This window comes from Teleopsis dalmanni, chromosome 1, assembly GCF_002237135.1.
Source record: "Teleopsis dalmanni isolate 2A chromosome 1, ASM223713v2, whole genome shotgun sequence".
NCBI classification, from domain to species: domain Eukaryota; kingdom Metazoa; phylum Arthropoda; class Insecta; order Diptera; family Diopsidae; genus Teleopsis; species Teleopsis dalmanni.
The window spans coordinates 166,703,343-166,718,006 of record NC_051846.1 but is presented as its reverse complement, the minus strand read 5'-3'; the positions used below and the strand labels follow the sequence as shown (position 1 = coordinate 166,718,006).

Sequence of the window (14,664 nt, the reverse complement as noted above, 5' to 3'; positions counted from 1 at the left end):
ATAGATATTTGATTAGGGATCTGTCGAAATTTATATTACAGAAACTAAAATCATAAAATTCTGACGATAGAAATTCTACTGAATTAAATAACATTTCGAAAGTGTTGATATATAGAAGTAATGACGTTTTCGATTGGTGAAACTGAATTTAATCAAGATGTACTCTCGATCTACCAATTTTGTTGCCCAATCGAACTATTTTAAAGTAATCTGACTTTTTTTGTAGTAGAGTTAGTAGACATTTATATTTTTTATAAATACATATATCGAATAAAATCACACTTTATCTATAAAATAATATAAAGGAGCTGTTAATTTCAGGATGATCTAGCTACTCTGGTCTATATACAGTACATTTTTCCTCAGAATTACCAATCGAAAATAAAATTGCACTAAAAGTGGTTTAAAAGATCATCCCGATTAAAAAAATTACTTCAGATTTACCAAACGAAAATGCAGTCAGATATTTTGTCAAAACTCTAAATTTGCACAGCTTATCAGATACTTTTTATCAGTATGTATCTGCACTGTAAAAATAATTGAAGTGGAACTCTTAAAGCAAATTTAAAATAAATACTAAGAATATGATTTAAATAAGAACCTGAAATAATTATCTAACCTATTTTTAAAAAGAAAATATCTTTAACCAAAATCCTACAGATATGTATTTATTTTTTTTTAATATATTAGATAGTACCTAGCTATATAACTCTAGAATATTGAGAATGCGATGAATATAATTTATCTCAAAATGTATGACTACAGATACAGTGGTAAAAGTCTTACATATAAAGTGTGATTTTATCAATACATTCTATAAAAAACAATAATGAAAATTATAGATATTTTTGGCTTTATTATCTTTAAATAGAGAGCAGTACAACCTTATAATCTATTCTATTGCCTTCATGATCTCAACCATACTTTCTCAATAAGTAATACTCTATGTCCTAATTTTAATCGGACACAGTTTTAACTTAGTATCGGATGTTAAATAATGATTCGATTGTTTCTTTTATTTTTAAAGACTTCATTAGAAACGATATTCAGTTCATTTTAGTCATAGCTCAACCTACACCTTTTTGTTATAATATCAATGACAGTTATTGAGCTATTCATCGTTAATTTCAAGTAATTTTTATATTATCTTAGTTTTTAAGCTTTTCTAAGAGATTTAGAATAGAATGAACTCTGTTAGCACTTTTTTCAGTAGTTATCAGTTCATAACACTGACTTTTATTCCCCGTTACTGTTCTAAAGTTTTTGGTATATTATTGACTTTAATGAGCGTGACTAGGATATCAATACCAAATATTCTTTGCCACGTCTTTTTTGAAATATTTTATCATTTACCCAGTTGACGTAGCTCCAATTTTATTTCCAAAACAAGCGTCATCTCTTCTCGATTAGCTGATAAGTGTAGCGATTTATATATTTTTGATCAGCTCCTTTTTTGATACTGCCCCAAAAATACTTTAGATAAGTTTTTTCTTAAAAATGAGTAACATATAACCGATTTTCTCTATTGTATGACATATTTGTTTTTTTTTTTGTCAATTGTTCTTAGTTTCTTATCATATACTTGAACTTTTGTTGATTTTGTTGATTTATCTGTATAGATTAATAATGACTCCATATACTTCCACAAAAAAAGCTCCAAAAATGGTAAAACACTTAATCTAACGGGTCATACTACAGCTTCGTAAAAGTAAACAACGCCGCCAAAAAAACTTACCTTAATAACTGGTGGATTTTTCTGGTTATATAATGTATATTAAAGTCGCGTAGGAACTTAAAGCTTAGATAGGTCATGTTAACCCATTCCTAAAAACAAAATAATAAAAAGTGTAATACATAAGGGACATATGCTATTATAATATCTATAATGATATTCTTGCAGATAGTCTAATAGGTCAATCTGGCTATATATATCTGATAAACCTTAATACATATGTCAATGGATATTTCTATAGGACATAGTGTTACATAGTGTCATCAATTATTAGCTTTTTAATTAAAAAATAACAAAAAAATTGTATTATATTGAATATTTAATACAGTGATCTATAATATCTATTGTGCTATCGCTGCAAAAAATCTACTAGATCAATATAAACACATACAGCTAATAAGCGATAAGAATATCGCTTAATGGATAGAAGTTCCATGCCCTTTCAGTTCAATGGAAGCCAAATGTGGATATCAAATCTATCTCTTGACAGTTATGGCACATAAAATGATCAGATAGACTGATGTTTTAATGTGGAGAGAAGTGAGGAGACACGCTGTCATTTATCTGAGTTCAGATTCATTCATGCTAAGAAACTTGCCTGCTTTGACTCGATAGATTTTTTTATACTATTTTAGGTGTTAAACAATAGCAAAGAACTTTGTAAATATTTTATATGAGTATTCAGTATTCAATGCTTATTTTTTAGATCCAGTTTTATATATTCAAATATGCCATATACAGCTTTGTCAGCTTGTTGAATTATATTTTTGAAACGATTGTCACCAATTTTAGTAGATTATCATGTATTATTTAGGCCTTTTCTTATTGATTAATCCAAAAACATCTTATGAAATCTAAGTATTAGATATATAATTAGTTCGACTGAAATCAGCTCTTTCAACTGATTTCAGATTCTTTAGCATATACAACAACCAAATTTTTTTTACATGAAAAATTTATATTTTAAGGATAACTTAAAGCATGTATACCCTGTATTGTAAAGCTTTATTAAAAGCTTTACACTTTTTTGCGCTTTAAGCTTTTTCCTTCATCTATGATTGACTAGCGGATTTATATAAACTTTTATTAAAATTTATATGTTCTATGGCAAGAAATTCATTTTCATATAGCAAACGAGGGAATAGTAAAAAAATCTAAATCCTTAAAATTATTTTTAATTAAGTGAATTTTTAGGTAGTCCATGTTCCTTTTTTAGATATCATCAGTGGTCATATCAAATAATCGTTATCAGTGATCTTTGAAAATATTAACTGGTTTAATGAATAATACTTAGACTGCAAATGACAAGCGTCGAAGCCTGTCAAAATTTCTTGAATTTCCCATCCTGGTTTTACAAATCCTTTCAACCAATTTTTTAAGAACTTCATACCCTTATTAAGATGAATGATTCCTAAATTTTTACTTCAATTTTATTAACGACTATAAAATATTCAACTTTTAGTGATATAAAAATCACTCTAATCAGTTATTTGGTTTCGATTTAGAAATATAATAATTATAGAAAAAGATAAAATGTTGTTCGTTTTAATGAAAAAATTACATAAAGAGGTTTTTCAAACAGTAGTGAAATACAACAACAAAAATTTTATTTTATATATTATTTTAATTAATTGAATTTTTGGCTGACCATACAGCTGTTTCGAGTATTGCCAAATACCCATCATCAGTGATCTTGGTCTAATATAAACACAGCAAGTAAAATTGTTAATAAAAATTTTCATAGTAATAATAACAAAACTCCAGAAAAATATACGAACAAAAAAGTCAAGTACGGCTTTGGATCAGTTGGTTGAGGTGCGCTGATTCGGAGCTTCACATTTCGCAGGACTCGAGTTCGATTCCTGGTACTTGCAGTCTAAAAAATAATTATTTACGAATAATTAAATACAAGAATTATTTCCAAGACCACTGATGATGGGTATTTGGCAATACTCGAAACAGCTGTATGGTCAGCCAAAAATTCAATTAAATCAAATAATATATAAAATAACATTTTTTTTGTTGTAATTCACTACTGTTCGAAAAACCTCTTTATGAAATGTAACAAATTTCTATTAAAATATAATAGTCACTTTCGTCTGGAAAATTTGACGTTAAATTACAACTTATATAAAAAAATTACAATAAATATTTCTTCTAAAAATTGAAATATTAATTTGGTAATTTTATTTTCTTACCTATCTCTAGTGCTCTTTTCACCGGGCACCAACTGAAACCAAAACTCTATGCCAATCCATATTATTTCTCAGTAATGTAATAATTCACATTAATAACATTATAACTTCAACAATTTCATGTTAAAATTATAGTTCATTGTGTAGAATTTTGATCCATTTTGAATTTCTCTCTCTTGTTGAGGTCTATATCATATTGATATGAGATCTACACTACAGTTTCTTTTTATTTCAAGGATAAAAAAATTTTTTTTTAAATTTTTGTTGATTAATCGCTATTCCGAATAAAAAACATATCTGACCATATTTTTAAATTGGTATTAGATTAGATTGGATTTGCGGTCTTGTATACCAAAGCCGATTTCAACTCAACGGGTTAAATTGTTTATACGCACATCGGAAGGACCTCCCAAGAGATTGGCGTACAGGTAATGCTAAAGAACACAATTCACCCATTCAAGAAACAGTCAACCAACCTGACAAGTCAGCAAAGTTGTCTAAGTCCTTACTTTTACAAGATACGACCTGAGAGTTGTCAGGTCGGTAACAAAAGGCGTCACAAAGATTTGTGACTTTCTAAAGATGGGTACTGACAAAGATTGTCAAACATGGATTCCTCTGCTTCTTCATAGCCACAACCACGACAATTTTCATTACAGTATATATCCAGCATCATAATGGTCTTTATACGTAGAGACCTGTCAGCCTTGATGATGTAGTACTGAGTAGGTTTCGTTTTAATTGATGCAGCTGATTATTCATGTCCAGTTCAGACCAGATCGAACTTGTGAATTTTATAAGAGCTCTCAAAGCGTATTTATCAATTTTTACTTGTTATTCAATTAACAAGATTTAATTTAATAATTTATTTGGAAATCGAGGACTATATATACACTGCCAAAAACAGCTGTTAAAGCTATAAATCTTGAAAAAATCAGATATGGCAATAAAACAGAAAAAATAATAAATTAATTTAAACCGCGTCTGGAGAACATATACCTATGCTATATTAATATGATGCATACAGCTTCTCCTATTCTTTTTTAATGGTTTATTAATGTAGAAGTCATTAATTTATTAATACAAGATAAGAAAATATTTTATAGCCAACAATGCTACAAGATATCAGTTAATTCCAATTAAAAAAAAAATTTTAATATCTTTTATTTATTTACTTATACACATAAAACATATATAGTTTTCTTAACACAGTTGAAATAAATTACAATTATTGCAATAATATATTATTTAATTAAAAAATGTTTTCTAATAAACAATAAAAAATTTTACTCTTCCTTTAAATGCGATTATTTTGTGATGGCATTGTGTTTCCATTATCCTTCTTGCGTTTGGTCAAACTTTCGCCTTCTGTGTTTTTAACACTACTAGCACCCTTTCGCTTACTGGACTTAGCAGCTTTAGTCAAAGTACGAACATCCAACGCATTAACACCATGCAAGCCTTGCATGGGTACAGGTTGAACTACTGGTAATAACACTTTAGAGTCTTCTGCACCCAACTTACCATTCATCACATCAACAGTTATGCGCTCTGCTTTGATCACTGTACGTGGTATTAATGCACCAGGTGCTATCATCAATAAATTATTACTGCGGTGAACACTATGTAGAATTGCACTCCGTTCACATTTCACTAGAAACTGAGGTCCTACACGTTGTTGCTCAAATGAACTAACAACATGACCATTACCATAAGGAAGTATAGAATCATGACCATTAGATAGACGTTTATCATTATTATTAGGCTCATTTTCAGCTCCATCAATATCTTTTTGCTGCAGTTCATCTTGTTGCTTCTGCCATTCCAGAACATTTGTTAATAATTTTATGTATTTAATAGCTGAACGTAAGATTTCATTTTTCGATAATTTCTTATCTGGTGGATGAGTTGGTACCAATTTTCGTAGTTCAGCAAATGCACCAGAGACATTCTGTTGACGCCAACGTTCACGTGTATTTGTAAAAACTTTACGCACTACGCCAACAATTTGGCCATTATTCACTGCTCCATTAGTCGGAGAGGTATTGGATTGTATTGGAGACTGAAGCAAGTTCATATTTCGTGGTGAGTTTGAGAGAGAACGCGTTACTAATTTAAAAATAAAATGAAAAGGTTAATTAATTTAAAAAATATGCTGCACGAATTGAGTTAATATATAGTAAAACTAAGTCTAATAAACAAAATAATAGTTAGATCGCATTGCAGTAGATTTAACAGTGTTTAAACGTATAGATGTGAATAAAGAGAACTAAAAAAATTTTTATTTATTTATTTATAACAAAAAATTTTTATTTAATTTTTTGTAAATTTTTATTATAACTATTTGTTTGTAATATATATCTAAAAATACATCTAGTTTATAGAGTATAATCTAGTACAACAGTTATTTTGTATGTTATAGCCAAGTAAACTCATTCATAAGTAGACTTGATATGTATAAATTTACAAAAAAACTTATTAACTCAAAAACTATGAAACTAGTGTCATCTATAGATAGATGAACAGAGAAACAAACAGATGCACTATAGACAGATTACAAAATAAAAATATAAATAAATATGGATTCATATTATATATCAATTTGTCTTGTCTGATTTTCAAAATAAAACAAATTATTTATGGTCTTTTACGTTTCCCTTACAACGCTATGAACACCTGAATCAATTCAATAACACCCATTATTTACAATAATGTCAAGGGTACCAAAATAGGGATAATTAAAAAACCGTATACAAAATATATCTCTCTTCGTTTTGAGACATTATAGTATAAATAAAAATAAACTTATCATTAGACTGCTATAATAATTCGAATTGAAGGTAAAAAACCTACATATTTTGTCCATCGAACTGTACTCCACATCAATAATAGAAACCACAATTCATATTAATAGAAAAATTCTCTATTAATATAATATTTTAAATATAGAACAAAAAAATAAAAGAATTTAATGAAGACGTGCAAAAAGTGTTCCCCGTGTTTAGTTACTGAAGTTGTTGCCTTGGTGGGATCGACATCAATTGATTTAGAACGGAATCTCTATAACTTATTCTTCCTTTTTTTAAATTAATATCCTAAACTATCAACATACGTACAACAATAAGCAATATTTATAATGTAAACAAATTTACAAAAAGGAATATTTAGCAGCTTGAACTGAATAGTTCTGGATCCCAAGGAAGCAATCTTAAAGATCTAGCGGGCAAATCTACGAAAACGGCTTAAACCTGTTCAGTTATCAGCCTATTATTTGGCAAATTAGATCATTAGGCTGGTTTCTCGTAGCGTTTCTATGCTCTTTTTCAAATTTCTTCTGTTATATTCAAACCTTAAATTCTCTATATAATTATATATTTCTAGTGCGTTAACAATAATTCTGCTAACTTCTGACTGAAAGCATTGTAATATCTTCAAGTTTGGTTTTGTGGCAGTTCCCCAAATTTCAATAGTGGAAGTCCAGATCGATTAATGTAATTATTGTATTGATTGATTGAATTGGATAGATTGTAAGCCCAGACTGTCGTGCTATAGCCCTATGCAGACCACTTAGTGTAATAACCGATGCTTTGTCTTATGTGCCTATATGGTACTGCCACGTTAAGCTTGCGTCAACATGTATAACTAGACACCTAGCTTTCGTTGAGTAAGTATTAAGGCATTGTTAAGACAAAGTTTAAATAAAATATATATTGATAATCTAATGAATATTTTTACTCTCTTTTCGGAATGCATAGAAAAATAATTAAAAATTAAATAATTAATTTCTTTAATAGAATAGATTATAAGTAAATTGTAGCAAATTTTAACTTTTGGAAAGATGACATGAATTAAATTTTCGTCGTATACTAATAAGCTATAGGGTTCTGAAAACTGAGGAATATTGATTTTTTTCTTTATGATCTATTTAATCACAATTTTAAGCTTTTAGAAAGCTTCTAAATAAATTATTTGCGATTTGTATAATTACTTCTGAGATAGCATAGATAACACGGTATTTTAGTATAATATAGACAATTAAATACATAAGTCTCAGTTATTTAGTATTAAAGATATGATGTTTCGTATAAAGTAAAAATATGGAACAGATATATGTGAAATTCACAAAACACTGAAAACTAATAGTTATAGTTTAAATACCCACCATCCGTTTGATTGCCATTAAGTAGAATACAATTACGATATTCTTCCTCATCGTCTTCGGTATCATTTAGAGAAAAATCAGATAAATCTCCATCAGAAATTGACTCCGTCTTCGGTTGTAAATTATTTGCTGGCAATTGTTGAATGGAAATGAGTGCCGGAGGTTTGCCATTTAACTTGGGCACTATAGAGTAGTTTGGAGTTTGTGTCACTATAGTTGATATACTCTTGGACATTTGTAGAGGTGCAGTATTGGAATTGGAAACTTCCAATTTTGTCGATGTGCTGCCATTCATTGTCAAATTCTCAGCAATTGCACTATTAACTGAAGACGTAGAACTACGATCATCAGTTTCAGTTGAAGTTATCCACGACATAATAGATTAACGTTTACGCTTATTAGTTTTAATTTTTAATTCATTAAATCAATTATTAATCAATTAAAATTATCTAATAATTGTTGATTTCTTAAACACTATATTAATTAATTTTAAAATTTCATCAATTTTTGTAACAATTTTTTTATTTTTCAATAATTTCACACTTAAAATACAAAATTCGAACTTCACAGTTCAGCTTCCGAAGAGTTAATAAAACATATATTACAGCAACTATTCCTTTAGATACATTTTAAATGTATGTATAGAAAACACACCCTTAAAGTAGGCGGAGCATGTGAAAAATACACTTCTTGCATGTGAAAGCATTTGCAATTATAGATATTAAGAAGGAACTACCCTTCCAAATAATTTACAGCTAGGTAAAAAATTCTAGTGTTGAGAAGATGATATGATTACTTATAGTTGCTACTTGAAATTGTAGAAAATATGAAATTATTTTAATAGAAATTTTTTCATAATTTGTATCACAAATTCTTTGGAAGATATCTTTAATAGGGCGTGATAGATGACTATTGAAATGGCTAATAACCTCAGTCGGTATTTTTTGAATGTTTTTTTTTTTTTTGAATAGGTGTAAACACTGAACAATATATATTAGGTATGCAGATATTAGTTGTGTAAATTAAGAACAAAATATTTTTTCTAAGATACAAAATATTCTTTCAATATTAACTTTTTCTGAAATAAAAAGAAGACACCAAAAACTTTACTGCTCCAAGTCCTCATCTATCACTGAATATATCTACATATTGTTACGCATAAGAAAGCAAAAGACAATCAAAATGAAAACACTGAACTCAATAATAGTAGATAAATATGATATGCTGATTACATAGCTACTCTCCAAATCATTAAATATCCACCATTAGTTAAATTTATTCAGCGCTATACCGTTTAAATTGCAAATCATTTAAAAAATCCAGATTATTAAATATCCATCATCCGTTAAATTTATTTGATACAATTTAAAATGATTATACGTTATTCAAGACCATACTATATATAAATTTAAAAACTATTAATGCCTTATTACATTTCTGTCAAATAAGTTAAATTTATATATCCATTAAATTTAAATTCATACATATATATATGTGATTAATAGGATCTCGTTTAAAATCACAAATCAATATTCGGTTTTTTATTAATAATAAGAAGTATAAAAATTGTTTTTAATTTCTATTTTAAAAGGTATTCAAATGTTCACTTTTAAATTGATCTATTACCGATTTATATCAGCTTGTAAAATAGATTATTTTGTTGAGTGGATTCTCCCAAACTTAAGACAAGAATTAAAATAATCTTATATAAAATTTCTCTCATTTTTCATAATAAAATTTTTTAACATTATTCGACTACTTTTTGAGTAACTGATTTTTTAGGTTACTTTATAGAACGCCCCATCACTAAGCATATTTCAATGTTACTGTTTGAAGTAACTTCATTGTTTACATTTCTATAGTTATTTCCGTTTTAAGAGCCCAATACTAAAAGATCAACCTATATTAATCGAATTAAAAAAACAATCAAAAATTCATTACCACTCAAACGATTTGTTACCCTCACTTAATAATTTTTATCTAAAATATTTTTCGCACTTACGCCTGAGAACTTCACTTTAATCCTTATCACAGAGAGGCAGGAACGTACATATCAATTCTCCCTATGCAATACAACTCCGGAGACATACAAAGCACACACGTTTGTTTCTATTTTGACATCCGCTTAACTTATGCCACATAATTGTGCCACTAAGCGGATTAATAAAAAATATAATCAACAGGATCAAAAATCAAGAGTTCCTGAAAGGATGTGAAATCACAACCAAATTAGCACTAAACTAATCAATGTTGGACCTGCTTATCATTACTGAGCAGTTTTTACTTTTTATGAGTTATAATAAAAAAATATGGGTGTGGTCACGTGTGCACTGAAATTTGTCAGTTATAGCACGTGTCTATAACGGATTGAAGTTGGTTTCTTTTATTTTGTTGGAAGATCTGAAAAATAATCAATTAAAGAATGAATATGAATATTTCATCCTACCTCAGAGAATTGTTAAAAATATATAGGAATTATATTTTAATGTTTATAAAATATCAATATAATTTATTTGTTTTAATACTTTATTAATTTCTTACTGAATGCAGTGCTGTTTTTTTTTTTTTTATTAATATTATGACTTAACGTAAACATCTTACCCAGCGTTAGCATTAACTTTCACCCGTCCAGATTTTACATCAATTACAGTATCGATTCAGATACTCTGCTAATATCTTTTGACCTTTAATATTTGGAGAACGTCACTGTGTACCTTACAATATAACATATATTTTTCTGTTTATTACAATCGTTATTACAATCTAAAAAAGCTATTTGTAGATCTTCAGCTTTAAGAAAATATATCAGTCTTCATGCTATCATATAAAGGTCAATACTATTTTATTGCTTTTAACTATAACAGCATTCTTACTATTACTGCATTCTAAAAATGCATTTGTAGAGCTCTATCTTTTAGAAAAAACTATATACTCGTTGTTGAAATTGTTTCCCAATCACACCGAGTAGTGCCCAACAAATGCTTAAATATCGGTTTCTCATATTTTATATTCACAAATTAATGTCATGAAATATGAGGCATATGTGATTTCACAATATGCTTTAATCAACATGTTTTATATTTTCCTTCACTGTACACAGATTAACTAATGATATTATTAACAAACTACAAATATCTATAATCTAGTTCTACTTTTCTGCAGCACTTGATCAACTACTGCTCATTTAAAAGCTGGAAGTCAAAACAGGCTAGAAATGTCAATAAATGTAGTTGAGGAAATGCTTAATCATGAGCGACAGTCTCTGAAAGATTCAGTGTAATTAGACTATACTGAAATTCGTCAGGTACTCTAACTGACGACTGTTACTTAATAGAGCTTTAAACCAACGCTTCGTAGCGGAACCGAACCGAACCGAAAACCGAAAAAAACCGATATTTTTGCTGGAACGACAACTGGAAACGAATACCGGTATAATTTTTTTTTTGTTGAACCGAAACGGAAAAAATTACTGGTCGAAGCCCTGCTTTAAACAATGCTGTCTATTAAAAATTTAAAAAAGACCGCGCTATTAGAAATAAGCGAATTCAGAATTAACTAACTTTTTGATATATTCCATTTAAGGCTAGACTATTTTTCAAACTGACTCTTTAGGCATTTTTTTCTTAGGAATTTATGTTGATAAGGACCAAGATCCAACCTTGTTAAATGTCATCAATTGTCATTAAGGTTCAAGTATACGTAGCTCTTAACAACCTATCGCAACAGTACAGATACTCAATCCTTAGTAAAATACTTAATTAACGTGTGATTCTGGTATATGTACCGACAATTAAATAAATAACTCCAAGCTCAAACAAACAATTCAAGTATCGTTTTGAGCCAATTAACTAATGAATACTGACTCTGAGCTTCAAATTTTGCAGGGCGCAAGTTACGAGTTCAAGCTCTGGTACTTGCAGTCTCAAAAAAATATTAAATAATTATATAATTAATTAAAATAAAAAATTTCAAGGCTACTAATGACGGGTATTTGACAATATTCGAAACTGGTGTGTGGTCAGCTAAAAATACAATTAATTAAAAATAAAAAATATTCGTTGTTGCAATTCACTATTGTTCGATATAAAACCTCTATATTGAAAATACTAGTTTATATCAAGAATTTAGTTTCTTTCTTCAAATCGGACATTAATAATTTATTTAATACAGATAACTGATGTTAAATATTGGGCAGCTGTATGGTTGCATTATTTGTGAAATTTGTAATAATTTAGGCTAAACTATTTGAGTCTTGTGTGGAACGTACTAAACATAAATACATAATTAATATTATTATTTGTTTAATTTTATTTTTTATTTATTTAATTTCCACATCATTGAAACTATATTTAATATTTTTTTATTGACTGCAGAAACAATAAGCACTATTTTAGTGGTAAGGACTGATATATATAGAATAGTTAGAGTCATTTCTAGTATAGAAGAGTAAGGACTTAATCCATCCCGCCGAATTTAAATAATTTAATGGGTCTTTCATCTTCACCGATGAACGGATTGATAAAAACTATCAAAGAAGTATCTTCCTAAAAACATATATCTTCTGGACACCAAAGCCGGGCATTCACAGAGAAAATGTATTATGGTTTCTTTTTTTCCTATGGATGTCCACAACTTCTGCAGTGAGGATTATGAGAAATGTGCAGTTTCTCTGCATGGGTTCCTATACACCAATGACCAGAAAGAACTGCAGTAAGCCTTGCAGTGTTCACGTGTTCTCTTTTGATGAGTTTAGAGGATCTATTTTTGTTATTGATGGGCCATGTTAACCTGAAAGTTGCACATTTCTTAAGTGTTTTTCATCTGTTATTGGCAAGTTACAGAAAGTAGAGGAAGGTACTTCTCTTAATGGTTTAGGGTAATATTAACTAGTACTGCCAGTGACACATCCAGGAAAACACCAGAAAACACCAGTGTTAAACTATCAGCTTTCTCGTTCCCTTCGATGTTCTTATGTCCAGGAACCCAAATGAGTTCAGTGTTTACATTTCAGTGTTTATTTATATATTTTTATTTTGTATTCTATTCTTTTTATTCAATATTTCTATACGGTATTTGGATCACCATCTGCAGAAGCAACTTACGTATTAGGGGTTAAAATTTACCTTTTCATTTGTAGAACTTTTCGTATTTGCGTTCTCTAAACTTATATGTATTTATTTATATGTTTAAAAAGATTTTTTAATTGCAGAAATAATAAAATTCGTTAATAATTATATACATATGCATAACTTATTTAAAAATAAGTAAAAAATAATCTTTACATTGTGATTTTCTTCCGTAATCTAAATATTTAAAATGTAATATTTATACAAACTATGTACGATACTAATTTAATACTTTCTTACTTAGTATACGAATATGGCTTATCTCTTCCTATAAATGTTATTTTTTTCTCAAGCGATTTTTCCTCAATTTTTTCCTATTGTAAGAACCTAAGTGTCCCTTTTTCAATTAATGCAATCAAAATTAATCCGAGATTGGTTATCGAGATTGCGACGCGTGTTAACCAGTTCGTTGGCATCAAGGCGTGCCAGAGTTAATATAGGCGGATTTACTGAAATGTCCTTTTTCTGCTTTGCATTTTTATCAGCATAGAAATTATCTACAAATTTGTAATAATATCATAACTTCATCATTTCTAGTTAAAAAACACTTTTTAGAAATAATTTTTATGAATTGAAAATTATGTGAAATGAAAAAATTGTTGAAAACAAAATACTCAGATTAAATTGTTAAAACTTGTATTTTATTTTTCTAATTTTTCAAGGTGTATAACAAGGCTAGAGAAATAATCATCAAAACTCGAGGCATTTATATAAAAATACCGTGCTCAAATAGTGGTAATAAGTCTAGTACCCATTTTCGGAAGGACCACCTCCTCCGTTACACGAATATTTATCGGGACAACTGCCTCCGCCGCCAGCAGGACTTGGATTACCTAAAGTAAATAAGGATATTCAAATTAATTGTAAAAGTTCTTACAATGATAAAAAATACTATTTACCCAAAGTCAAACCAATTAAGGCTACTACAAGCAATAATAAAACGTACAGATTCATTTGATTGCTATAATATTGAGTGTTTCAAATAGAATACGTTTGCATTTCGAAGGTACTCGTTTTTATAGGTATCAACTGCTTAACCCTTTTAATGTCAATTACGGGTTTTACCCATTTTACTATTGGGTTTTTAATAAAAATTAAAATCTAATGACCTCAGTACAATAAGAGAAATGCGATTTAAGCTTACAAAAAAAAATGTTGTTATCAACCTTAGTGTCTCTCATTTATTCTCTATTCAGATTGATAATGCATCAATCACATGTGTTCACATTACTGATAAATCATTTTAGTTTTATTTATTCTTTTTCTAGATTTTATATTTCTCTACATATAATAATATTAAATTATTTGCATTTAATATATTCTTAGCATATTAAACATTAATGTAATCCTTATATTGGTGATATGCTACTATATCTGTATCGCACATATATTTTTGTAGCATATCTTCTATGGAAAAGATTTAGAGTCTTTTTTAACTGAATTTTAACT

At 28.5% G+C, this 14,664-nt stretch overlaps 1 protein-coding gene and 1 long non-coding RNA gene across 2 annotated transcripts; both read right to left on the bottom strand.

The window, feature by feature from the left end:
• Positions 1 to 5,183: 5,183 nt before the first annotated feature.
• LOC119669982 lies at positions 5,184 to 8,465 on the bottom strand. The gene is made up of 2 exons (XM_038080058.1): positions 8,090 to 8,465; positions 5,184 to 6,036 (listed from the first exon to the last, which is right to left on the bottom strand). The coding sequence occupies exons 1-2, from the start codon at positions 8,463 to 8,465 to the stop codon at positions 5,225 to 5,227; spliced, it is 1,188 nt and encodes a 395-aa protein (XP_037935986.1). The 3' UTR covers positions 5,184 to 5,224.
• A 5,369-nt stretch (positions 8,466 to 13,834) lies between these two features.
• On the bottom strand, positions 13,835 to 14,223 carry LOC119669978. The gene is made up of 2 exons (XR_005251650.1): positions 14,115 to 14,223; positions 13,835 to 14,048 (listed from the first exon to the last, which is right to left on the bottom strand). It is a non-coding gene; the product is annotated as an uncharacterized LOC119669978 (long non-coding RNA).
• Positions 14,224 to 14,664: the final 441 nt, after the last annotated feature.